The following is a 25,679-nucleotide window of genomic DNA, read 5'->3' on the forward strand; positions in this document are numbered from 1 at the left end:
AAAAAGATCAAATAGAGAAAATACGCTCACTTTCAGCTTTATTAGATTTGAATACTGTGCTTAACCGCCAAGTACAGACTGGACTTCACTTTGGATAAGAAAATAAAAATGGAAACAAAAAGAAGAGTGAAAGCACTTACAAAATAACAAAAATGTATTTTCTTATTTAATGATTAAAAAAATAATCTTTGCAAGACATTACACACAAAATTCTCCTAAAGCTCTGCACTGAGAGGAATTCAAGAGAAGAAAACAAACAGGAACGCCACCATTTTCACACTGAACTGATGACTGGTGTCAAGAAGATGAGGTAAATGTTTTGTTGGGGGAAAAAAAGGCACAATTTACAATCAACCGTGCCATGTAAATTCATGTAATACCAATAATAACAACAATATCATTATTATTGTAATCATAATAATATTAATAATAATAACACCATAACAGCAATAGAAAAAATATGCAACAAAAATACAGACTGAATTTTTTTTTATCTTACAAGTAATCTTCCAGCCCTATTGTATTGCCTGGCCCATCAAAAAAAAAAAAAAAAAAAAAAAAAAAAAAAAAATGTCCCATTTAAACAATGCAGTGTCCTGCCTCATTCTTTGCTCAAAAGAGTCCAAGACTTCCAGTGGTATCCAACCACAGGCAAAGGGCTAGAATTGTCTGGAGTGGTCAAAGCATTTGCTCTGACCAACCGGCTCAGTTTGGAGGAGCTGCAACAAACTATCTGACAACCAGACATGACACACACAGTTTCGAGGGGCCAATGCAATCGTCATGGCAGAAAGCGCCACAGCCCTGGCACATGATCATAGCTTTAAGTCGGCAGGAACACTTGAGAGCTACTTCTTCTGCAGCACTGTCCGCGAAAGCCTGAATGCTAAGTGTAGCGTTCTGGCCTCCACTATTGCTGACGCTCACACGTGGCCTTAGCTGCAACACACCATCGGCTAAACTGTGGGAGAACCCGCTACCGTCCACCACAGACACATTAGCTGTGTAACTGAAGCCGGATGAGGACCCTACGTTGCCCCCACTCTGCTGTAGTTTTGGTAGCTTGCCATATAGCTGGTAAGGGAGACTGGAGGCCGATGAGGAAGGGGAGGAGGAGACAGGAGAAGCGGAGGTGTCTACTTGGCGGGCATATGGATTTTTGACTTGCTCCTTCTTGGCCATTCTAACAAGAGACATTTCCATATTTAGCAGTCCTTCCATAGCTCCACCACCTCCATGAAAATTGTCCAGAGGCTCCTTTTTGGTTATTACAACAGAAGTATTGCCACTGTTTGGAGCAGGCGAGTTTTTGGTCAGAGCTTGTTGGCACGAAGGGCGTGAGGAGACTTCATTCTTTACTGTAGCTACAGGAGACAGCTGTTGCTGATATGTCTGGTGCTGAGGTGGTTGGGGTTTGCTTGGGCGCCAGTTAATCTTAACAGTAGGTACAACCTCCGATGGACAAAGGTCACCATGTGGAGGTGAGGGAGCATCAGGTGTGGTTCTGCACACAGACTGGGAGAGATTGTTAGGATGTTGTTGAAAGCCAGCTGGCCCCCCCGGAGTTTCACCCCTTGGAGGAAGAGGTCCAGGGTGCTCTTTAATGACAGCTGATTCATAAACTGGAGCATTCTGAGAGTTCACATCCATTGAGGTTCTAGCAGAGGAGTTTGAAGGGAGGGATGTTATGACAGGTACTGCTCCGGGGGGCACTGCACCTACGGGTTGTTGAGAAGTGAACTGAACATTTGTGGATCTTGGGCTAGCTTCCTCAAACAAGCATGCCATTCGAGATGGAGTAGAACCTGGTGGTGAAGAACCAAAGTTCCGACCAGGTCCAGGAGACACTCGGGCGGATGGGGCTTTGTGCTGGAAGTCAGATCCACCAGTTTCTATAGGTCCTCCTGACTCAGACGGGCCTCTAAAACGTGGTCCCAGATTTCTCGGAGGTTGGCGACTGGTTGAGTTACCGGCAGGGGCACCTGGAAGTCGATTAATTTCCAGCTTGCTGACTGAGTGAGGCTGGGGTAAGACCTTCTCTAAGGGTAGGCTGCCTTGAAGAAGTTGGGTGACAAGAGGGTTGTTGGCCTCTACAGAGGAAACTGGTCGAGATGAACCTTGGACTCTTCTGCCAAGGGCAGGAACTGTAGAATTCTTTAAAGCAAAATCTTCTCCAGGTCCTCTGCCAAGAGGTTTGGTGTCATCTTCTGTTGAGACAAACATCCTCACTCCATTGCCATTATCATTCAGTCGTAGATTTCTACTTTGGTCCCTCTCTGCCTGTGTCAGGTAAGCTTGCACTTGGGCTTGTGAGGGCGCAGTGACAATCTGGTCCTGAGCATGGTTTATAGCATGGCTATGAATTGGATGCTGCTTGTGGGGATGAATGACGGGCTGGTTTGGCACACCATTAGGGAAGCGAGCCTGAATGACAGTTTGAGTATGGTTGGGGTTAGATATATGGGCTTGTATGACTGGTTGCTGGTGCTGAGGAGGATTCAACATTGAAGTGAGTCGACTTGAGGTCTGAATGACAGGTTGATTCTGCGACTTTGTATTCTGAGCTTGCATGCCATTACTATCCATCTGGGCTCTGTGCCAGTCCAGTGTTTCATCCTCTTGAGTTTCGTTTTCAAAGTCAGATGCTGTCTCCGTAGAATCACTATGTGCTCCAGTGTCTTCCTCGCCAGCATTACTTGGTAGACAAGGCAGAGAGGCTGATTCATATTTGCCATCAGCATCACTTCCTCCATTCCTATGCTCTTGTAGCATCTCCTCTCTCATGGAATGCTCTTCACTACTTTCTACCCATCCATTTCGGGCTGTAACAAGTGTCTCTTTGGGCATTTTCAAGTCTGAGCCATGCTGGATAACTCCAGTTGTCCCTGGGTGATGCTCACCACCATTCTTTTCACCTTCCCAGGGTTGAGAAGAAGCTGCCAAGGTCCTGATGACATCCACACCCTGGGCACCAAATCTTGGCAGCGAGTCTGGTATAGAGGTGGGCACTAAAGAAATGGCATCATTGGATGCTGAGGTGCAAACAGGGGTAGTTGTTCTGCTCTCACTGGACTCTGCCTCCTCACCTCTCCCCTCTTGGTGACTGCAAAAAGACTCTGGTTCGCTTGGCGTAGGCACTGGGGTGTCTAAGGTCTGCTCTGAGGCTTTATCACTTGGGCAGGCAGTCACCTCTTCCACTCCACAAATCTCCTCCACCTGATCCTGGGAAGCAGGGCTGTCTGTCGCAGGTGGCGATAGCGTGAGTGTTTTCGGAGACTCTGATGGTGGTAGAGATGGGTTTGAAGACACAGAGGAAGGAGATGGTTCGGTAAGTGGGGTGGAGGTTTGAGGCCTGTCTGTTGAGTCTACACTGGACAGCTGTAGTTGTGCTCCAGACGAATGAGAGCTCGCAGGCGATTCCTGCTCCTCCAAATCAACTCTTCCTCCTCGTCTTCCTCCTCCTCCTCCTCCCGGTTCAACGGGACCTGGGTGCTCTCTCGAACGCCTCCCGCTGGAGCGATCCGGTATCCCAATACCACCCCCCGGGCCGCTCCCCCCAGGCCCTCCCCCATCCCCAGAGGCTGCAACAGCAGCAGCGGCTTCCCGCTGGGCACGGGCTTGCTGTGCACGGGCCTTGATGTCCGCCAGGGTGCGCGCCCCTGTCCCAGAGCGCCGCGACCCTTCATTGGGGGGGACGATGCGGGGACAGATTTGGTACGTTGGCGGCCCCTTGACCCAGGGCGGTTTGATCCGGGAGAGCTGTATCTAGTGGAATGGGCAGAAGAGAAATACTCATATGAGTTGTGGTTTACATGAAGACCGTTTTTAACTACAACGAGGTGCACAAGAGACTAATCTGGAAAAAATAACATGTCCAACATACCCGGATTGGCGGGACCTTGGGCTCCTCTGTTGTAGGTTGGGGCTTTTCTGAGTGCACACAGTCAACTGTGTTACGAAAGGACTGACGCTCATCCAGCCGCGCCCTTTTCTCGGGAAAGCTGGTGAAGGCCTGGGACTCGTCTGGCCTTCTCTTCTGTTCCTTGAGCTGAATTGCTGGACTTGCTGTGGCAGGACTGGCAGCGGGGCTGCTCTCTCGGCTGCTTGCACCAGTGCCCGCTGTACCAGTGGTAATGACCGAAGCCCCATCATCCAGCGGGTCGGTGGCAACAGCAGCAGTGGAGGAGGAAGAGGAAGAAGAGGAATCTGAGCTTGCAGCAAAAGTCTGTCTTTCTGAGGCAGAGGAGGGAGAAGAAGAGGGCGATGATGATGATGATGTTGAAGAGGAAGATGAGGAAGGAGAGGAAGTGGATGCAACAGCTGGTTCGGGTACTTCAGGCAACAGGTGTGTGGAGGCTTCTGGTTCATCGCAGGTTGAGCTTGTAGAAGCTGGAGGAGGTGTGGGTACAGGAGCGGGAGAGGGGACTGCCTCTGCAGAAAGGTTTTCTTCTGGAGCTTCCAGTCCGAGGTCTGTTTGAAGGACCACCTCTCCCTGAACTGCTGTCGCTTCTGGGACTGGTGATGCAACTGATGGTTCAACATCTGGAGTTGCAGTGCTTTCTGTTGTCTCTGCTGAAGGTACAGCTACCGTTGTAGTTTTGCAAAGTGTTCGCCGAGCTCTGCGTCTGAGGTCAGCCCGTGAACGCCGTCTGATACGGCCTTCCCTCCGTCTTCTTCCAACACTTCGTCTCTTGGGTGTAGCCACTGTAGCAGAATCAGAGTCAAGAACTGCACTGGCAACATCTCCAGCATCACTCATTGTGAGCTTTAATGCCTCTTCTCTCGTCAACCCAGACCTAAAGAAATAAATGGGGAAAAAAATTTAAAAATCAATATCAGTTCTAGTAATTAAGCCGTTTAAAAATATTTTATCGAATATTTAACTAATCGAACCTTTGGCCATGGTACTCCTCAAAGAATTTCTCCTTCCATGCTTCTACTTTCTTCTCCTTTTCCATCTCTTGCCTGAAACGAACCTGCATCTCATGCGTGAACTCACCTTTAAGAGAGTAAAAATATTCCCACTTTATCCACCATTACAGTAAACTACCTAGAGCCAACTGTCTTGGTCAGTTTCTGTCACTAAATCACTAAGAGACTTACCCTCAGCTAGACGCTCTTTCCAGCTCTGGGATGCATGAGTGAAGAATTCATTATTGAGGGCCGAGCTGCTTAGTCGAGCAAGGCCATCAGGGCCAACCTACACACAAAAAGAATTGGAAAAACTTGGTGAGGGAAAAAAAAAAAAAAAGGATATAATTGTAACAAGTGAAACTTAAAAAGCCTTTAAGAAATATACCTGTCTGTCCACCTCTGGTAAAAGCTGGAGTAGTTGCTGCTGGGAGTGAGGAGGAAAAGCAGCAAAGGTGCGCGTGTTGATGAGAGCACGAATGTTGGTGTTGACTAGGATGGAGCCTGGAGTCTCAAAATCCACCTCCACTCCCCCTCGATTCCTTTTCATGGGACCTGCAAAATATAGTCTTACACTGAGTGTACATAAGATCATTGCTTAATGAAACCTTTCACGGCAGGGATATATTTATGTAATATCTTTAGAGCAGACTCTGGTCTACATTCACAAAACTGTGAGTGTACGAAAATATGAATTCAAAGCACTAGTAAATCTAAATAATCAGAGGGTGTTATGGCAGAACTAGTAAAGCAATAATAATAGTAGTTTAACTCCACCTGAGCTATTGATCAATCCACGCAGCTTTTACATTATTTGTCAACTGAACATTACATCAGCCAGTGCTGCAATTAATAAACCAAAGCATAATGTACACTACAAAACATATATTCTGACAGTTTTCCACTAAGCTGGTCTTTTTGACAGAATAAAACAAAGTACACTGACACTGAAAAAGAAAAAAAGAAAAAAAAAAAAAAAACTGACAAAGACAAACCATGGTTGGTACTCTGCAATAGACTAAAGTCTTGACCAGTGTTTGAGGTGTTAGATGTCAAAACACATTTTTACACACTTTGAGAAACCAGCATGACAAGATACACATAGCAACCCATGTCCTTCATTTAATAGGATCAAGGCAAAAAATACAAATACACCCTTTTTTGCAACCATCCACTGCAAATAATAAATTATAAATCTAAAACTAACTGTATAATTGGTTATTTGTTTATTTTCCCTACTCCATCCAAATGCCTTAATTGCTGGTTAGAAATAATGAAGACTGGGACATAGTTTGTCATTAGATTGGCTCAAACTTGTTAGCTATTCACTCCCTCTGTGTAATACCTGGAAAGGAGTTATTGAATTACTGATGTTCTATGGAAAGTGGTAAGCAAGGGGCTTAAGGGTAGTAATTAATACATGGGGGTCCTTGGTTTTCATCCTCTGTACCTGAACGAAGACCACGTATGCTCTTGAAGTGCTGGGTGCGTTTCCAGCCCAGCTCGGAGCGGGTACGGAGAGTGGGGCCTGGACCCCCCCTAGAGCCTTCCCTGCGCCTCCCCGCTGCTCCTGAGGGTAAAGGTGGGGGAGGATGGAGGCTGGTGAGACTCTCTGAGAACGAGTGAGTGTGGGTAGGGCAGCTGAGGCATGAAGGCTAGTGGCACTAAAGAGGCCAAAGTGACAGGCAAAGATTTGGCATGTACGTGAAACACGAAAAGTCAAAGGGACGGATATCCCAAGGCACAGAGACAAAGAGGAAGAGGGGTGAATGGATATCTCTAAGGCGCAAATGCAAAGCAGATATCCAAGGGGAACAGAGCAGGGCTGACAGGACAAACCAGAAACACTGCTTTTACACTGAGGGGTATTGACGTTCAAGTGACAAACACGGCAGTGGCTTCTAGAAAAGATGCTGCTTTTAGTGCAAAGTTAACCAAGAAATAGAGGAGGCGGCTGTCAACAGGAGGGAACTGTCCTTGAGGAGACTGCACTATAAATGATTAGAGAGTGTCAGTGCGTAAAATTACAAACACTGTCAGGCCACTCAGATAAAGTGCATCCACAGTCAGAGGGAGCAGGTATACAAAACCACTGCAGAGTGGGGGGAAAACAGAAAGAAGGGGGAGAAAAAAAGTGAACAAGAAAAAGAGCTATTGTAACCTGATGGGACGTGTTCACCGTTGACCTTGAGAGGAGTGAGCACTACACGGGGCATCATCACAGCTTTCTTCCTCTGTCTCCCTGACTGTAAGAGAGATGGGAGAAATAATCATGAGCACATACACACAGGTCCTCCACAGACATGGAAAATAACAGCATGCTCAGAGGAGAATTTAAATGGAAATGTATACGCCTGAGAATGTTAGAATTTCACCGATAAAATATTAAGATTAATGCAGGTACGAAGAATACAAAGGGAAAGGACAAGGTGTAAGTGTCCTGGAGATGACAGTTTTCAGTTCATTCTCTATGGGAGCTGCGTGGCTGGCAGGGGATTGCGAGACTGCCAAGCAGTGCGAGCGTCTAAGTTCAACATTAAGCAAATGAGAGGAGAAAAGGCAGCTTTAAGTTTCAAAATCTGCTGATTGGTGTCAGAGTTTCTTGTGGATTCAATGCTTAAATATATTACTGCATTTACTGTAAATGATCAAAAAAGCAAATTATCCATTTAGAACCTGATGATATATTCAAATCAAGAAATCCCCGACCTGAAATTGAAATGACAGCGCAAAGAGCAAAAGGTCTTAGTCACGACTAATGTTGTCAGCGTTATCTGTGGGGTTTTCTTGATTTGACTCACAACGTCAACTTTCGGCACTTCACTAGATGACTCATTTTTACATAGTGACGTCATGCATTCAACTGTCTTCTAGCAAAACTAGTGATCTGAGGAGGAGTTGAGTGCTGTGCATAAGAATGATGATGAGATGGAAATCCATTCTTGGAGGGTCCTGCATGTAAAAATTAGTTATGAAGGTGATGGTTCAGTGCAAAGGTGAAGTTAGGCACTGCTGGTACCTGTGAGGAGCGACTGAGTCTTGTCTGTGGTTCTGTGGAGCAAGAGGCACTGGAGGAAGTCTCATCCACAGAAGCTGGAACAAAGAGGAAACAAGTAGAACATCCATCAACAATATTACTGCAGCAAATCACATTTTAATCCTGTTCCTGTGTTAATTTGATACAGAGAGAAAAGGGAAAAAATATGATGCTGACAAATAATTTCTTCACTTTATAATTTTTGTAAAATATTAGTGTTTCTCATTTCAGCTCCTCATTAAAAAATTAGATTAAATACACCTTTACAACTATCTACAGCACATTACAATACAAATACCACAGAGTAAACATCAATTCATCAATAGTGTAGGAGCAGTAAGTCATTTCTTACATGTTATTTACTAACATGTGGTCATAGGTGAACATTTATGTTTTCTTTGTTATGTATTGTAGGTTGATGGTTTGGTATTGGGGAGGGGACGAGTAGAGAGAAAGGCAACCTTCTGCTGACTGCGTGTTGCATTTACATTGCATTTGCCCTCATATGCTTCACCACAATAAAATGCACAAAAAAGGCATTATTATTGCTTTTGATTGCAAGTATGAGTGCTTGTTAATGAGTTCTCCCACTATCTAGCCTCTCGGTAGCTACTGGGTGTTGCTAATGATAAGCAATCACTTGTCATAAACATGCGATATTCATTGATTATGAACTGCTCTAAACCCGTGAGCCAGTAAAACACGCAAAGATCATATTTACTAAAATCATAGCCTTTTAAAGTTTAGTCATCACATTAGGCTGTATCAATTCCTGTCTATCTGTCCTCAAATTTAACACCTTCAAAAAGATCATCAAGAATTATACCATTCAAAATACATGATTTTTATCAAACTAATTTTATAAAACATTTTAAGAACCTGCAGGAACCCAATAGAATAGCAGCCCTGACTGATAAGATTCTGAAAAGACAATATTTATCATTGTGTACCTTTTTTCCCCCCACATACCATTTATAATTAAGAATGATAGGTAGTATGTAATTTATACTTTTCAATAGGTGGTAAATATGCATGCATTCCATTCCATAAACTTTCTAAACCAGAGGGGAAAAGATAAATCAAGATAAATACTGGGTTCCAGCACCTAATTCAGGGGTAGAAAACATATGCAAGTATTTAATACTTGTTATTGCCTTATAATGCTTATGACATCTAGTAATCTTTTGAACTTTTAGTTATGGTGAATACATTTTTAAAAGAAAATAAAAGAATAGATACTGCTGATGTCTAGAAACATCAGCCTTTCAAATACCATCCTTCCACATCTGTCAAGAACAAAAGGAATCAGATTTTCACTCAAATTCAGAAAAGAGCAAATGTGAAATACATTGTCGTTTCCAGGCATAATTTTGCATGTATTCTCCTTCACGCAACACAAATACATGTTCTAAACCACTCTCATCTAGGTCACTGCTGGATGTGTCATGTGCCGCAGTATCCATGGCAACACACACATCCAAAGCAAAAAAGAAATCAATGTCTCTCAGGCACTACATGCTTCTTAAGCTCAGGGTATTTAATGCTCATCACCATTTGGAATCAAAGCTTTTCTTAAAATGAAAAGATGGGGCCTCTACTTTTCAGCTCTTTTATACGCTTCTTTAATTTATAAGCCTGTTCCACTTACTGGAAAAGAGGCTGAATGAATCAATTCTGGGGAAAAAAAAAAATGAAAAGAATGAATAGTCCACACACCATCATTTTCACCACTAGCAGCAGCCGTCTCTGTAGAGTCACAACTCTCCTGCTCTGCTCCTTCAACTGTTGATGTGGTGGATGCTGTTGGAGTGCCAGTCCCATCTCCAGACTCGTTTGCAGTCGGGCTCTTTGTCCACTGAAGTGCATTTTTCTGTAGGCATCAGTGGGCACATACAGACACAGGATATGTAGCTCTTTCTTTGCGGGTTTTGGCATCATAATCCAGTTGCAACACCAGAGTGAAATGTGTAAAGCACTGAAAGGAAGCTAGAGGGATTTATAGACTCTCTACCTTTAGGGTAAACAAACTCATCCTTCCAGGAAGCTTGAAGAAAATACTGTTCTTCACTCTGTCTCCTCTGACCTGAGAGTGAAGCATGGTGACCAGGCAGGCCAGTGGAGCTGTGCCACTGAGGAAGGATGGAAAGTAGGGAAGAAATGTCTAAGTGCTGCTCAAGAAAGTAAAATTAAACCGTTTAAGAGGAAAAATACAATATATAGATAATTAAATTCATCTTACCTTCTATTTTGGGGTGAAAAAGGTTTGAGAAAAAGAGAGAAACACAAAATAGCATTTTATAAAGATACTCAAAACCAGTCAAGAGGCAGCAAAAATGTACTCAAACAAATCTCAAGCATAAAAAAAATTCTCCTCAAACAGAAACAGTACATTTATATTCATGAATAGTTTATACTAGACCTCATTTCTTTGAGCCCCTTTGTTTGGATGACATGCAGAATCTGTTTTGGTGTCATCGGGGCATCAGAAAAGTTCTCCAGAACCTGCAAGAGGTCAAACAAATCACATTAAATCAACAACCATTCAATTTAGTGTACAGTCAACCCACTTTTAACTCACTCATATTAGGGATAGGAACACTACACGTTTTCAAATTTGGCTGGTTGCATGAATTAAAAAGCAATTGCAATGGCATGAGAGACTCAAAAACAGTTACATGTCCAACTACATCTATATGAACATAGCTGTGGCATTTAAAGAGAATGAATTTAAAAAGACAATCTATGAGGGTTTTACTGTGAAAACCGCTTAACAGTTTAACAGCACAGCACACTCTCAGCTTGCCAATTACAATGCCACAGCAATTCATTTTAAGACCATGTCAGTTTTAACAGAAACACTCAGCTTTCTTCTGTTATATCCATATTACACAGGTTCTGCACAATGTACAAAGCATAATATAAACCTGCAGCCATCACACACAGCTGAGTAGATCCAGGCATATATGACAGGCTTTTAGCCTATATGACTAGCAAAAAAAATAAAAATAAAATAAAATGGGAAAAGAGTTGTGGAATGGGAGACGGATTATAACAATACCAAACATTTCTCTCTCCATTTATACAGAGCAAATAATTTCCTCCTAGTCCTGGTGCACAAGAGCATGTAACCTTCTGCCTGTATGGTGGTTAAAATGGGAAGCACTGCTCCCGCTGTGCTCAGCTAAGTCTAGAACCAAGGACACTGGAACAGGAAATGGAACAGCACAAGCTACAAAAGAAATGTGCACTAAATTATAAAATACCAGGTGCACTTCCTGCAAGGAAGCAGGCATGAAAAACGTCAAGCTGTGAGAACTTCAACCAAACTACTAGGCCAATGACAAGACAAACTTTCCAGTTATTTATAACAGTCCTGACAAGGCACAAAATTTCAAGTGTACAAAATGGGATTGAAAGGAGCGGCACATTTAAGCATTGCTTCTGGAGAGTCATGCATTGTGCCAGCCTGGTCTTTATTCTCCTCACCCCAGCCATTTCATGGTATCATAAGGAATAAAAAAAATGGAGTGATATTATACACCATCATAATTCAGAGAACAGACAACATTGCAAACATTTCTGCATTTAAATGTGTGGTTTGGTATTCTTAAAGCCATGATAAAATTTAAGTAGCATCTTCATTGCTTCCATATTTTGGACGTGCAGCTGAGTGAAACAGATTATCCAAAATGAAAAAAAATATAGGGCGGGACTTCACTTGTTGATCGGATGCAGGTAGATCTGAATGCGAACTTGCAGTTTAAGAAAGGAGTGAGGTGTATGCTGACAAAATAAAATCTAACATCTAGTCAACAGAGAGAGGTTCACAATAAAATCAATAACATGCATTTAGAAAATAGAATTTCAATTTGATTCCAACTTTGAAACAATGTATTAAAGGGATAAAAGAGACCCAAAAATAAAACATCTGTCATTATTTGCTCACCGTCATGTTGTTCCAAACCTGTATGAGTTTCTTTCTTCCGTTAAACACTAAAGAGGACATTTTGAATAATGCAGGTAACCAAACAGTTGTTGATCACAATTGACTTCAATAGTATGGAAAATATCCAAAGTTCTGTTCAGCAGAAGAAATTCATACAGGTTTGGAACAGCTTAAGGGTGACTAAATTACAGAATTTTCATTTTTGGGCGAACTATTCCTTTAAGCAGTAGGCAAATATTTTCTGAGAACTAAGACTAACAATATTAGGTTTAAAAAAAAATAAAAATCACTGCACCAAGGGTAAACTCATCTTTATAAAGAGCTTACATAGAACAATTCATCATCATAAGGATTTCATGAATAAATATCCAACAGACTTGGCAAGAGGTTAAATTTACAAACAAAACTCATGCTGGACGAAAAGGCTCTGATCCTCATTTAAGTCTGTGACATTTCCGTCATTCCCACAAAAATCCAAACCATTTGTAGAGGACGCAATATTAAAACAACCACAAAAAGCAAACCGCAGCTTCACCCACATCCAGAATCAGGACTAATGAAAACCAAATTCTGTCACAAAAATAGTTTTGTTTTTTTTTTACACCAAGAATGGCTATACACCATTACAATCACCTTAAGCAAGAAGGAACCATCGAGAAGGACCAGAAACGCTAAATTAGGTGGTTTGCTTCACATTTCCTATTGCTTCCAAGTGTATCGCCAAGATGATCTGATATACATTGGCCTTGAGCCCAAGCATCTGGTTGCATCTTACTCCCAAAGCTGCCATTTCACACCGCTGCTTTTGTTTCAAAATCATTATATAATGCTGCAATCCTCCTTGAAGCTCCATGATCATACAAACAACTGAATCATCTAAAATACCTGATCATCCTTTAATTAATACAATTTTGCTTTCACATTTAAAGTATTCAGTCTATTTGCTTGTGCGTGTTCCCTTTTGCCCGCATCTCCCGAGAGCCTGTCCTATTACTACAGAAGAGGAGCCGGTAGGTGACTATCCTTCCTGGTATACAGACATGCCCATGCCTGCTTCCCAAAGCTCAATCACTGTGTGAGATACCTGCAAAAGAGCACAGTCTTTAATGTGTTTGGCTGGTATGAGTTGGGTTGATAATCTTCTAGGATTTAGACCACAGACAATACATTAAGTAAACATTCATATGAGATCAGAAGTGACGTTACTTACACTTGGCATCATATTTTTCATGAATTATAGCTTCTAAACTGTGACAAACATAACACAGCATTGTAATAAATGATACGAGCGGTGGTTCTCTAGCACATGAGATCCCCACCCAAAACGGCACCCCTCGAGTTTCTAGATGTACTTTTACCAGATAGCACGGTCTGTTAGGGTTAGGGTGAGCTACCCAACCTTTCTTGCTCTTAATCTCAAACTAGCCATGAGTTAAACTGCAGAAATGACTAAATTCAAAGACAGTCTGGGCTGTTTGGGTGGATCAAATTCAAGAGTGAGAACTGCCAAGATCACCTAGAAAAGCAGACAAAGACCTGACAGAAATGAATGACCATAACCACCCAATATTTGTTGATAAATTCAACTGCACAGGCTCATTTTGTCTGAGACACTGTATCTGACACATTCTCACATTATACAGGTCTGTTTCTACTAAAGCTTTTAATAACAACACTAAGATTAAAGTCTAGAGGTTAGACATATGAAGAGGCTAGTTTTTGTGTGAAACAACAATTTCCATTTAATCTACACCAAATGCAACAAAGAAACTAGGATGATGCAGATGATCTAAGAAAAGCATCTTCCGAAGAATATAAACCACAGGATGTAGAAATTACATTTAATATGCATGACAGACCAATTTTACACACCCTTGGACCACCACAGTGGAGAATAAAGGAGAAACCCTACTATCATAATAGCAAACCTGTTTAGTCTTCACATATTATTAGCCACAATGCATGTTTTGATCCAGACGTGAATCATTAAAATGCTTATTGCCCCTAATAGTAATTTTATTTATTCAGTATCCAAAACTGACAAAGATCAATGGCATATGAGCTGGAGAGCAACATACAAATATGGCCTACTATATTTTAACAGTCACTGCTTAAAACAAACAATAAGTACAAATGAGCATTTAAGACACATATTTGGTAAAAAAAATAAATAAATTGTCTTTAAATGACAGACAAGGATCCCACAATGGGTATTTTCAGCATTTTACTCAGCTCGCTAAAAGAAGCCCTGCAAACAAAGGGTCAAACAGGCAGAGAGCAGCTAATACGCTAGGCTACCAGCAAGGGCTCTTTCATTCAAATGGGACACAAACAAGAAATGTAACGCTTATGGTGACAGGGTATGTACACGGCCCGTGGATTAAAAGCCATGTAAGCAAAAAGGTAAAAGCCGGGTTATGAAACATCACATACTGCCTACAGATATACAAACAGCAGCGGCGGCGGCGCCTGCATGTGTCCAACCCGACAACAGCTTTGTTCGCGGCTCTCGTACAACACCCCTAACCCCACGCACAGCGATTAAACCGCTACAATTTACTTAAAACGATTAATATATTACCATACGAGCTGCCTCGGCCCACGTGCGCTCCTTCTTTCTCTTCTGTTTGTCCTTCATTTCCTCAGCGTTGTCGTGCGGGTGCGGATTTCTGCAGCGGATATGAAACGTGTGCGTGATATACGGCAAGCCCGCTAGCGTGCTAGGCTAGCTGCAACACCAAACGGGTCTTTGATTCCCTTTCGCCCCAAGTACTTGCGTAGTCTCTCTGTTCAAACACGCACGCGTTTCCGTAGAACGGCTTGCCAAAAAAAGCTGTCAGTTGTTGCAGCAACGGCGTTCCAGAGAGTTTTTTGTAACGTCTCGCGGGTTAAACGGAGGTAAACAGAGACAGGGCGAAGAACAAGCGAGCCCCAGAAGCCTTTGGCATACTGCAGGAAATCCTCGGTTTGGAATGCAAGACGAGGAGAACACAACAATGAGGTCAAAGGTCAAACACACTGCAGGAATGCAACACAAAAACAATTCTCCCCATCCCCCTCTTCTTCAGTCGCTCCTACAGCCGCGGCGCATCTGACGCATCTGACGGGATGAGGCCACGCCCATTGTTATGTGCGGCGAGATCAAACGTGATTCATATCAGACAGCACGACACATACATAAAATACTAGAATTATTGTTTTTGTGCTTTGTAAAGTTTCTCTTGGGAATTTTACTGCAAAAAACCCCAACAACAAACAAACAAAAAAAAAAAACAATCGCACACTTATCAAAGCATTATGTAAAGACAGCAAAGAAACACTGCAAGTAAAATATTCTTACATGCAAATGAAAATACAATACGTCATGGTTCCGTAGACGAAATTGATATTAACCAGTTTTAACAATAGTTGAATAAGCATTGTAATTAAATAGTAGCTGTATTGACATGTTTTACATACTTCCTTTTATGGAGTTTTGACATAGAATCATCTTTTGGGTGGGACTTAAAAACCGTGTATCTCTTAACCAGTCATGTAAAATGTTCACATTAAGTCCACTCTTTTATTTATAGTTGTCACATTATAAATAGATACATTAACAGAAGTTTTAAATGGGTAAAGAAATCTTGCTTAAATGAGTTACCAAACAAAGTCCCTCTTAAGGACTTTTATGAATTTCTAGAGTTTGACTGAGGTGCACTTTCATATACAACCCTAGGACTTTTACTTTGAAAAGCTTGGGGGCGAATCACCGGAAAACATAACTGAAATCGTTTTAAGAATTGTTTTTTGTGAATAAGAAAATATTATCTTGGAGTTATTTCATTTTTATTGCTTGTAATATAATGATTATATCAAATAATACAGCAAAGATCATGTTCATGTTATAGGTTTTAATAATTTTGAGACACTGCGGGGCTTTTGATAAGCGCCATCTTTGTTCGGGGCAACTATGCCGAAAAGTTGTTCTGCATATAATTGCACAAATAGGTACAATAACAAAAATCCCGAAATCACGTTCCACAGGTAGGTAATGACGGACAGCTTACTGTTAAGATGATTAAATATATTTTGCAAGACATTTCATCTTTGTCCCTTGTCAGGTTCCCTTTCAGTAAACCATCGGTTCTCAAACAATGGTTAGAGAACATTGGACGTGACGACTTTCAGCCAAGGAAGCATATGGTTATCTGCTCACTTCATTTCACCCCAGATTGTTTCAGTGGTTTGGGCAACCGTAAAAATCTCTTGTGGAACGCAGTGCCAACTCTCTTTGCAGTCCCACCTCAGGATACAAAGGTAAATAAGGACACAATATAGAGAAATTTAATACTAAATGTGTTTTTCATCTTAGTCTCATTGTCATCTTTGTGCCGTCAGCAAAATAATTGTAGGAAGAGGCTGAAGAGAGCTTTAAAATCTGCTGCTGATAAATGGGACGACACTGCACCTGACAGGATGCCTCCTTTCACTGAGGATACTCAAACTGAGGAGATGCATGAGGATGCTCAATACTCTCACGGCAGTGAAGAGGCTTACTGTCAAACCACAAAAGTGAATCTTTTATCTTACAGCCTACACTTATATTCCTGTGTATATATAATAATATTTATGGATTAAATCTTTTTTTCTTTTTTAAACAGGATTTAGCTGTCACGGACCACACCTATGCTCTTTTGGACCCATGCACGACTAAAGCCCGTTTGTTTAATGTTTTAGATGCCAACAGCTGGCTACAGAAAAGGTTGCAGACCAAATGCAGATTGATAAAAAGAATGAAAGTCAAACTGCAAGATGCTCAAAGAGAACTTCTGACTTTACGTCGACAGCTCAGATATAGACATTCACAGCTCCCAATTTAATGGGGAAGTGGCTTCAAGACCTAGTCAAGCAGTAATGGAGACCTCGGGTTGCACAAACATCTTTGAACTTTAAAGCAGCCTGAAATGTGTTCAACAAATATATTTCTTGAAAAGCAGCAAAAGTGACAAGTTTTTTCTTTAATTGGACAGATACGTCCTATTAAAACTTAAATTTACTGTGCTTTGGTTTTGACTTGTGTGAAAGATTTTCTGCCCAAAGAATTTTTAGGAGAACATTTATAGAATAAATGGTAACATTTTACAGTAAGGTCCCTTTCATTAATCTTTGTTAACATTAGTTAATAAAAATATAAAAGTTAATTGCTAGTACAAGTAAAAGTTAAATGCAGGTCCATCACATATTAACAGATAAAAACTAGTTAACTGCTGTTAAACAGAACCTTATTGTAAAGCGTAATTGATTAAATTCCATCAAATGTCACCATGCTGAAAACATTTGAGGAAACATGATGTAAGTTTGCTCTATTTTTTAAATAAAAAACGTACACCATTCAAACACAATATACATTTCCATTGTTCCTTGAAGATTTATTTTAAAAAATGACAGTCTATACTTGCTGCAAGTGGTAGGCCATTAGGTAAAGTATAACAAACACCTTTGAACTCCAGCCAACAATTATAGATTGTCTTTTTTAACATCATTCAAATGGCAAGTGTGCAGAATGGAAACATTTCATATAAATTATACTACTCAAAAAGGAAACAGGAAAAGACATTCCATACAGCCAGTCTTTCAAATTAAAGATTAGTCATTTATCAAGACAAATTAATTTTCTTGCATAAAGATCCCAAATACCAAAAGGCAACAAAAAGTTTAAATCAACCAAAGACTGTAATGGGGGTTTAGATCTTCCCTGTATGAATTATGGCACTAAAACGCAGGGATTAAGGGAGATTGAGTCTAAAATACAAACAGAGGACATTTCACTATTATCCCTTCATCCACTGCTGTTCAAGTCTTTGGACACAAGGTGGGAGACTATCCCTACATGAGATTTAGCACACAGTTCACATTCTGTTTCCTCAACCAGCATGCAATAGACAATATCGGCATATTGTGTGCATTGGCCCCTTCAATTCCTATGACACTTCTGGCAGACGTGAAGTATGAGAGATGGGCCTCCAAATATTAGACTCAAGGGAAGGGATGAATGAGAAAAATAATGCAAATGATTAAGCAGCCAGGGTTTCACTAAGAACATGCTTTGCCTCCTAAACACTTGCAAGATCATTTATTTGGAAGCTGGTGGTACAAAAAGTCAGATATAGAAAGAAGGCTGGCAGCTGGGGTACACCAGCTCCTGTGGGATTCAGTGAGTCGGATCAAGCAGCAATGTTTCTGTGTGATGTAATGAGGGTAAAATAGCTCTCTCTGCTGAGTGCTGATTACAGGCACCGTGTTGTGGCTCCATATTTGAGGAGGGGGGCCTTTGTTTAAAAATTATTTTTAAGGCCAACCAACACAAAAATATATATTTGTTGTCTAGCTTTTTTTCTGGGAAAGGACATTTTTATTCATGGAAATCCAGAGAATTAAATGTTCCAATTAAATGTTCTAATTTGCAAACAGACATCATGTAGAATAATCTTTAAAACAGCAACAAAATAAAGGATAAATAGGTATATGAAGACTTTTAAGGGTACAGAGTGTTTCCAGGGCACTACTCCAGAACATCTGTGTCTCATCAGTCTATACCAGTCCAAACTGTCCCTTTCAGCTCAAGAGATACATGTACCTAACTGTCATTATCAATCCTGTGGGCTACAAGGGAGAGGAAAGACAAAAGAACATGAGATTTTAAATTACAATTGGGAATAGCATTCATCTTTACTGCTGGTAAACACAATTAAGCATTTGTCATCATAAAGTCAGGATATTAAGAATTAAAATAAATGCTCTAAAACAACTGTAGATTGTTTTGTCTGGTTTGCATACTAACATTGTTTTGGTATCCTGAGTGCTTCTGTGTCACCACACAGAACTTGGTGCATCACACCTCTGAACTGATACAGCACCTTCAGACTCTTCTCCTCACCGACACAGGGGTCGTAGAAGCCCGGTAACCCAGCCTGAGGACATGCATGCAAAAACAATCAATACCTGCTACAGCATTTAACATTAGGGATGAAACAGTTCGGATTTCTCAAGGTTTGGTTTTTTTGCTTGTTAAACATTTCATGCAACCATATTCAAGGGCAATATTAGGACATTTGAGGCTTTTTAAAATTTCAACATTGGAATATTAAGGAAACTTACACTACCATTCAAAACAAGTCTTATGTCTATAATGTTGAAAACAGTTGTTCAGGTTAATATATTTGTGGAACTTCTTTAATGAACAGAAAGTTCAAAAGAACAGCATTTATATGAAATTGTAGTTTTTGTGACAACTCATTTTTAACGAATTTAATGCATCTTTGGTGAAAGTATATTCTTTAAAAATATAAAAATCACACTGACCTCAAACGTTTGAACTCTTGTGTATGCCTTTGTCTTTATATATAATATAACTCTTTACATTTTTCACTCACTTGCAGCTTCTTTTCCCTTATATTCAGTACAGCAATGCAAAAAATACATTTAATATTTCAGAAGCAAAATCAAGCTTTAGAAAGCACATACAAAACATTTCAGAAAACTAGACAAAACCTTCTGAGAATTCATTGCTATTCCAATAACACTCTCCTCTCATCCCTTATTTGTCTTCTGGCCCAAAACCTATTACAAAGCAAGCATAACTGTGCTTTACCTTAGAGGCTTCTGTGAGAATGAGCTTGGAGTCCTTCACCAGGCACTGTAGAGGCACCGTCACATCAATGACCCTTGCCCTTTCGTGCTTCCGGCTGTTGTCTGTCACAAACTTGCCATACCAGGCATTGAGGATGATCAGACCTGGTACACAAGAAGATCAAGTCACCAATCCTCACTGGGCAGAAGGTTCAAATCATAGTTTGATCACATCCAATGCTATCGGGAGTTATGCTATCGGTGTCATACCCATTTTGGACTCTTCTGCTTCGATAATTCTACGCACAGACTCTTGCATCAGCAGAACCTAGAGAAAAGAGTGATTTCAAATAAGACTGCTTGTATATGCACATAGTGAAGGCACACATTTATCACCCTGACACAGCGACTGATGTGCAGATAGGAACGATAGCTTGATGCTAACTCATTGTTTCTCCGAAAACAAAGAGCCTTCCGTGAAAGTTATGACCACTTTAAATGGTCATGCATTATAAATTATTTGCAGTGTATTTAGACGTTATGAACTCACAGCTGCTTCTGCCTCTTGCTTCTTCTTGGCAATGTCTGATGCCGAGCTCTCCCGCTGCTTCTCAAGCTCCCTAAACAAAAGACGAAAGGTTCAATTTTAATTTACTCTTTTGCTCTTTTACTCACAGTTTCACAGCCATTTAAATGGATTTCAGTCTATTATTTTCCAGACCAACAGGGGATAAAGGTTGGAGAAGAGTGTTGGGAAGTCAACTGGCCAATAAAACACAACAAAATGAAACTTGTTACTGTGACTCTGCACATTTAATCAGCTAAAAAAGGCTTACTGTTCCTGCTGAGAACGAAGGTAAGGTCTGATAACTAGCCGCTGGATGGCCAAGTAGAACACAAGGGGTCCGACAGTGGCATAAAAAACTGCACTGGGTAGAAGCTGGTCTGTTAAGTGAATGGGGAAGAAGTACGTCTGGCTCGCTCGGTTCAACCTGGGATAGACAAAAACACCACGATTTCAGAGCTACTGAAAAACTGCTATTGGAATATAGCTTCAAAATGATCAAAAGCATTTTACTTGATCTTCAGAGAGACGCCTTGAGGTACTCCGACACTGACAGTAGCGCCCAGGACACTGTGTCGACTGATCTTAGTTTCAGCACCATATTCCACCACTGTACCGAAAAACCCTGACCTGCAACACAAGTGTTGTTATTTTAAGAGGCTAGAAACCAAAAATGGGAATCATTAAAACACTCGGTAGTGATTAGCCACAAATAAACTGCAGGTCACATGAACACAGAATCTAGGATGTATTCAGATGCTGCATTTATACTGCAAGGACAAATGCACAGATTTCTTGTTTCTTTACATTCAATAGACCGGCTGTCTTTAACAGTAGATCTGTGCCCCCTAGGGAGTCCACATATTTTAATATCTAATATGAAATAAGCAAACAAAATACAGAGCTAACCTAAATCAATTACAAAAAAGCTCAAACCAAAGACTGCAATTAATTAAAATAGGGTGAATATGAGGAAAGGTGAATTTCAATGTATATGTGGGTTTCAAGATACAAGCATTTAGAGCTCAGACAGGGTACATATCTGATTTAATCGGATGCAAACCATTTTTTTGTTGTTTACACATGCAAAAAGTCAAGATAAAATCTGTGCCAAATAGGGTGCGTGATAAGCAAAACAATTTAAAGCACAATGATAAAATATAACAATGATAAAGAATTTGATAAACTCTTCAAATATAGCAAAAATAATGGAATGAATTGAAAAAAAAAAAGTAACAACTTTATCAATAAATAATTATTTAAAAAATTGTGCATAATAATAAACCAAATCTAATATTGGCTGACAAATTTTACCAGTACCTGTTTTAACTAACCAGATTTATGAACTACCTGATTAAACTAACCATCTTTTTGGTTAAAAGTGCAGATGCAGCCAGATAAAAATACAACTACAAGCCTTCTATATGCAAAACACAAAAAGACAAAGGCTGCATCCACAGATACATACTTGACAGAGCCCTTGATCTTTGTCTGGTCATCATCCTGGAATTTGTACTGGTAGCTCATCATGATAAATGTATGAGGAATTCCCAACTATGGCAATAAAAAAAGATCATGAACAGTGGTTGAGAAAAACAAACAAACAATGGAATAAAGATCAGGGGGTGCTGTGCAAAACAGCAACTGACCTGCACAGCGAAGGTGAAATGGCTGCTTTTGGTGTCCCTGACGATGCTGGTGTTCATGGAAGACTGAGTTCCCCAGCGCCACTGTAAATAACCCATAGTGTTTTTGTCCAGGTGGCGTGCAAGCATAGTAGTGAGGCCTGGCCGTATGCCACGGGATGAAAACTGCATGCCACAATGAGCCGTTGTGAAGCTAAAAAACACAAATATATCTCAATATACAGTACATTCAAACAGTCAACAGTCACATTTTTACAAAAATAAATCAAGGGATAATAATGAAAATAAATTACTCAAACACAGAGATGTGCTGTACTCACCAGCGTGAAGTCAAGTTACGGAAAATCTTTAACCCAAAGAGAGGGCCATGTGTGTCTCCAGCCCCAAACTCAACCTGTATTAAACATGAATGAATCACGTTCGGTTAGAAGCTCATTAAAAATGATCATCTAGTCCATTATTATGAAAAGCATTAACTGAATGCACTTACTTCTCCCCAGCCCTTAGCCGAGGTAACTCGTCGCAAAGCCAAGTTTATGTTTCCTCCCCCATTTCCGTTGTGTGTGGAGAGAGAGCCGGAAAGAATGGCTGTGTCTGATGTTGTCAAAGGGGCCTATGAGAGCAGAGATGGACAGTATATAAGCCTTACGATTGTATTAAGATCAGGGCCAATATAAGTGTGCTTCCACAATAAATAAAAGTAAAAATCTTTTAAAAGAAAGGAAATATCTAGTTTAAAAGTCACAAATCTCTTAGAAAGTTTTTTATTTTATTTTTTATTTATTTGTTTCATGCTTTTTATCCTGAAAATCTTTTAAAGTTTGAATTTAATGGATTAAATATAAATATATTTTTATAATTCTATATATTTAACAGACACAGTAAAAAGTAAAAAGTGTTTCAAACAAATACAGAGAATTGTATACATGAAATACCAAGTCACTGTAATTAATGCATTTTTAAATACAACAGGTCAAAAAAAAGAGCATCACATCTTTGACCCATACACAGGAAGCATATTTATGTGTAAACACTTGCATCGTGCCCCATCATAACTTCATAAAAAACTGGAGTTGGTACGTTTTCTTAAGTTTTTGAAAGAGGTCACTCATGCTTATTTTTGGGAAAATACAGTGAAACCAGTTAATACTGTGAAACATTATTAGATTTTTTTTATTTTTATATATTGTTAAATATAATTTATTTCTGTGATAATGTGTGAAATCTGAATTTTCAGCAGCCATTACTCCAGTGTCACAGGATCCTTCAGAAATCATTCTAATATGCTGATTTGTAGCTAAAAAAAACTGATAAACAGTTCTTATCACACCAGAAAACAGCTGTATATTGCTTGATATTTTTTGCGGAAACATGATTCATTTTTAAGTATTCTTTGAAAAACAGGAAGCTCAAAAGAACAACATTTATTTGAAATAGAAATCTTTTTTAACATTACACATCTTTTTTCTTTTTAATTCAATGCATCCTTTCTGAATAAAAGTATTGATGTCTTTCAAAAGAAACTTAAAAATCTTACTGACCCATACTTCTGAACGGTAATGTATCTATGAGAATATACATCAGAAAAAACATGATGTAAGGACTATACCTCTATTGACTGTGATATGTGCATCCTGTTGATCTCAACGTGTGGTAGGCCGCCACCGCCACCACCACTACCAGAGATCTCTTCATAATCCTCCTCATAGTGATCAAAGAGGTCTGTCGCATCAATACCCACACTTATTGTCCCCTGAGTGAGACAGAGAACAATCAGCGAGACCTGTATTAATGATGACAGTGGCTGCTGCTTTGAAGGCATTAGGTCAAACCTTAGGGTTGGTCCTTTGCTGTAGTCTTCTCTCCTCTCTCTCTCTTTGAAGTCGCTCATACTCTTCACGGATCTCTGCCGGTGTTCTTTTCCTTTCCACTACCTAGAAATCATTATTGTAGTGAGCACAAAAAAGATGACACAAAAGCCCACTGTGAAAATGATTTGCTTGAAATGTTATGGAAGTATGAAACAAATGCTGAAGCATTTTTTTGTCTTCTGAATCTCCAACTTACCTCCCATCCTTCCACTTCTAGCCCTCTCTTCCCATATACGTCGTAGATTGCTCTAGTTTGTGGGTCACTTAGTACTGCAAAAGAACATAAATCATAATCATAAAATATTCATGACTAGGTGTTAAAAGCTTGTTTTACTACAGAGAAAGGGTCTGTTAAAGGGATAGTTCACCCAAAAATGAAAATTTTGTCATCATTTACTCACCATTATGATGTTCCAAACCTGTATGACTTACTTTCTTCTGTGGAACACAGAAGACGACATTTTGAAGAATGTTGGTAACTAAACTGTTTCAGTTTTTGTTGACTTCCAAAACAATGGAAGTCAAAGGGGAACTGGTTTGGTTATAAACATTCAACATGTCCTTTTTTTTTTTTTTTAGTTCAGTAGATTAAAGAAATGCATACAAGTTTGGAACAACATGAGAGTGATTAAATGATGACAGAATATTCATTTTTGAGTGGACTATCCCTTTAAAAACAAAATGCTTCCTTGACAGTAAAAACAAGACAACAACGCAACTAAAGTGGCTTGCTTTGTCAAAGGTTTTAAAAGGCTGAGTGTGCAAAAACAACGTACCTTCATATGCCTTGTGAACCAAGTTAAAAAGCTGCTCTGCCTGCCTTTTAAGCTCTGGATCTCTGTGCTTGTCTGGGTGGTAGAGCATGCAAAGACGGCGATATGAAGCCTTGAGCTCATCCTGTGTGGCCTGAATATAGTTAAACAGAAATCATTCATCATAAACCTAAATTACAACATTGCTCTAGGGAGGACATAACATAAAAAGGTGCAAAATCAAGTCCAAAAACAAGTTGCAAAGTTGTAATCAAGACAAATTAAGATCCTTTCAAGACTTCTGTGAAAACGTTTTGAAAAGTGTCAAATGTTTAACTTTCTGTTTTGTTCCACTTAATTAGATAAAACAAAAACGTCAAAGTCACCATTTGATTACACTGTATGCCAAAAGATGGCTGTCAGTCCATAACATTCTGCATAACATCTCCACAGAAGAAAGTTATACAGGTTTGGTGCAACATCAGGGTGAGTAAATGTTAAAAGATTTTTTTCACTTTTAGGTAAATTATTCTTTTAATAATTTTAACAGCTGGCAAAGACAAAACAATGTCGTTTAATAGATGTGTTAAATATTATTTGCCGAGTTTTCTTGAATGAAGTCAACACTTTGAAAGCAGTTTCACTTTTACAGTTGAGAAGCGCCAAAAAGTATCACCTACATAGTGTTTTCACTCAGTGCTTCTCGTTTAAGGTTAAAGAGAACAGAAGGCGTTTACATATTATGTGCATCAGATATATTAATGGCCATGCAGTCAAACTCCTGCTTGAGGACAATGATAAGTAAGGGTCACGGTGTGCTGACTGAGCCACAGCTTAACGACATGCTGTTGGATCCCGTCTAAAAGCGCGATACCTGAAGCGCCTGCACTTACTCTTCACTTGCGGCTCTCTCATCTTAAACTTCTCTGTTAATAACAATATGTCATACCTCTCTGCGGACGTTTAACAGAGAATAATAATCATCATTGTCGATTTCATCTTCCTCCAAGGCCGCCGCCATATTTACCACCTTTCATCCCCGCCCAGGATCAAACTACGCTGATTTTTGGTGTGCAGAGTCAGAGCGAATGAAGGGCTTCAGCGCCACCCTCAGGATGGGAGGAAACACTGACCAAAAGGATGTAAGGGAGAGTTCTTTGGGCCTGTCCCAATAGATATGTATACGGACCCGATACCCACACTTGCGGTCCTTTCTGTATTTAATTCAAGCCTTCAAGTGTGCATGAAGACCGCAAGTGTTGGTAGAACTTTTGGGACACACAAACATGTTTTCACAGAGCCTTATTTTCGCATTTTGCACTTTACAATAAACTTCTAAA

General features: G+C 40.1%; 3 protein-coding genes across 6 annotated transcripts; 1 reads left to right on the forward strand and 2 right to left on the reverse strand.

Annotated features, from left to right (window-relative positions):
* Positions 1 to 21: 21 nt before the first annotated feature.
* Positions 22 to 14,957, reverse strand: asxl1 (ASXL transcriptional regulator 1). 2 transcript variants are annotated; one of them, XM_058763903.1, is made up of 13 exons: positions 14,476 to 14,957; positions 10,368 to 10,450; positions 10,188 to 10,190; positions 9,960 to 10,077; positions 9,665 to 9,818; positions 7,931 to 8,004; positions 7,073 to 7,157; positions 6,362 to 6,481; positions 5,300 to 5,466; positions 5,104 to 5,200; positions 4,894 to 4,999; positions 3,884 to 4,796; positions 22 to 3,765 (listed from the first exon to the last, which is right to left on the reverse strand). In XM_058763903.1, the coding sequence occupies exons 1-13, from the start codon at positions 14,530 to 14,532 to the stop codon at positions 730 to 732; spliced, it is 5,013 nt and encodes a 1,670-aa protein (XP_058619886.1). In that variant the 5' UTR covers positions 14,533 to 14,957; the 3' UTR covers positions 22 to 729. The 2 variants fall into 2 exon arrangements, with proteins under 2 accessions (XP_058619886.1, XP_058619887.1); XM_058763904.1 differs by lacking the exon at positions 6,362 to 6,481 and having other exon boundaries at positions 14,476 to 14,618.
* thap3 (THAP domain containing, apoptosis associated protein 3) lies at positions 13,603 to 17,143 on the forward strand. Of its 3 annotated transcripts, none has more exons than XM_058763901.1 (4): positions 13,603 to 14,285; positions 15,998 to 16,193; positions 16,275 to 16,448; positions 16,538 to 17,143. In XM_058763901.1, exons 1-4 carry the CDS (start codon positions 14,257 to 14,259, stop codon positions 16,754 to 16,756), a joined length of 618 nt encoding a protein of 205 aa, XP_058619884.1. In that variant the 5' UTR covers positions 13,603 to 14,256; the 3' UTR covers positions 16,757 to 17,143. The 3 variants fall into 3 exon arrangements, with proteins under 3 accessions (XP_058619884.1, XP_058619885.1, XP_058619883.1); XM_058763902.1 differs by having other exon boundaries at positions 13,604 to 14,254; XM_058763900.1 differs by lacking the exon at positions 13,603 to 14,285 and adding an exon at positions 15,129 to 15,920.
* A 137-nt stretch (positions 17,144 to 17,280) lies between these two features.
* dnajc11a (DnaJ (Hsp40) homolog, subfamily C, member 11a) lies at positions 17,281 to 25,441 on the reverse strand. Its single transcript, XM_058763896.1, has 16 exons — positions 25,289 to 25,441; positions 24,364 to 24,493; positions 23,784 to 23,857; positions 23,549 to 23,650; positions 23,326 to 23,469; positions 22,207 to 22,329; positions 22,037 to 22,110; positions 21,720 to 21,909; positions 21,539 to 21,624; positions 20,584 to 20,700; positions 20,342 to 20,497; positions 20,056 to 20,125; positions 19,776 to 19,833; positions 19,528 to 19,670; positions 18,718 to 18,847; positions 17,281 to 18,539 (listed from the first exon to the last, which is right to left on the reverse strand). Exons 1-16 carry the CDS (start codon positions 25,358 to 25,360, stop codon positions 18,514 to 18,516), a joined length of 1,695 nt encoding a protein of 564 aa, XP_058619879.1. The 5' UTR covers positions 25,361 to 25,441; the 3' UTR covers positions 17,281 to 18,513.
* Between the last annotated feature and the right edge of the window lie 238 nt (positions 25,442 to 25,679).

The sequence above is a fragment of the Onychostoma macrolepis genome, chromosome 23, assembly GCF_012432095.1.
Source record: "Onychostoma macrolepis isolate SWU-2019 chromosome 23, ASM1243209v1, whole genome shotgun sequence".
NCBI classification, from domain to species: Eukaryota; Metazoa; Chordata; class Actinopteri; order Cypriniformes; family Cyprinidae; genus Onychostoma; species Onychostoma macrolepis.

Coding starts and splice junctions, on each gene's coding strand:
- asxl1 (XM_058763903.1), bottom strand. CDS start 14,532: ATGAAGGACAAACAGAAGAGAAAGAAGGAGCGCACGTGGGCCGAGGCA. Junction 6,482..7,072: donor CGGTGAACACGTCCCATCAG/GTTACAATAGCT, acceptor CTTTACCCTCAG/GAGCAGCGGGGAGGCGCAGG. Junction 5,201..5,299: donor TACCAGAGGTGGACAGACAG/GTATATTTCTTA, acceptor TTTTGTGTGTAG/GTTGGCCCTGATGGCCTTGC.
- thap3 (XM_058763900.1), top strand. CDS start 15,847: ATGCCGAAAAGTTGTTCTGCATATAATTGCACAAATAGGTACAATAAC. Junction 16,194..16,274: donor TCCCACCTCAGGATACAAAG/GTAAATAAGGAC, acceptor TTGTGCCGTCAG/CAAAATAATTGTAGGAAGAG. Junction 16,449..16,537: donor CTTACTGTCAAACCACAAAA/GTGAATCTTTTA, acceptor TTTTTTAAACAG/GATTTAGCTGTCACGGACCA.
- dnajc11a (XM_058763896.1), bottom strand. CDS start 25,360: ATGGCGGCGGCCTTGGAGGAAGATGAAATCGACAATGATGATTATTAT. Junction 21,910..22,036: donor CGTAACTTGACTTCACGCTG/GTGAGTACAGCA, acceptor TGTGTTTTTTAG/CTTCACAACGGCTCATTGTG. Junction 19,834..20,055: donor AGCAAGAGGCAGAAGCAGCT/GTGAGTTCATAA, acceptor TCTTTTCTCTAG/GTTCTGCTGATGCAAGAGTC.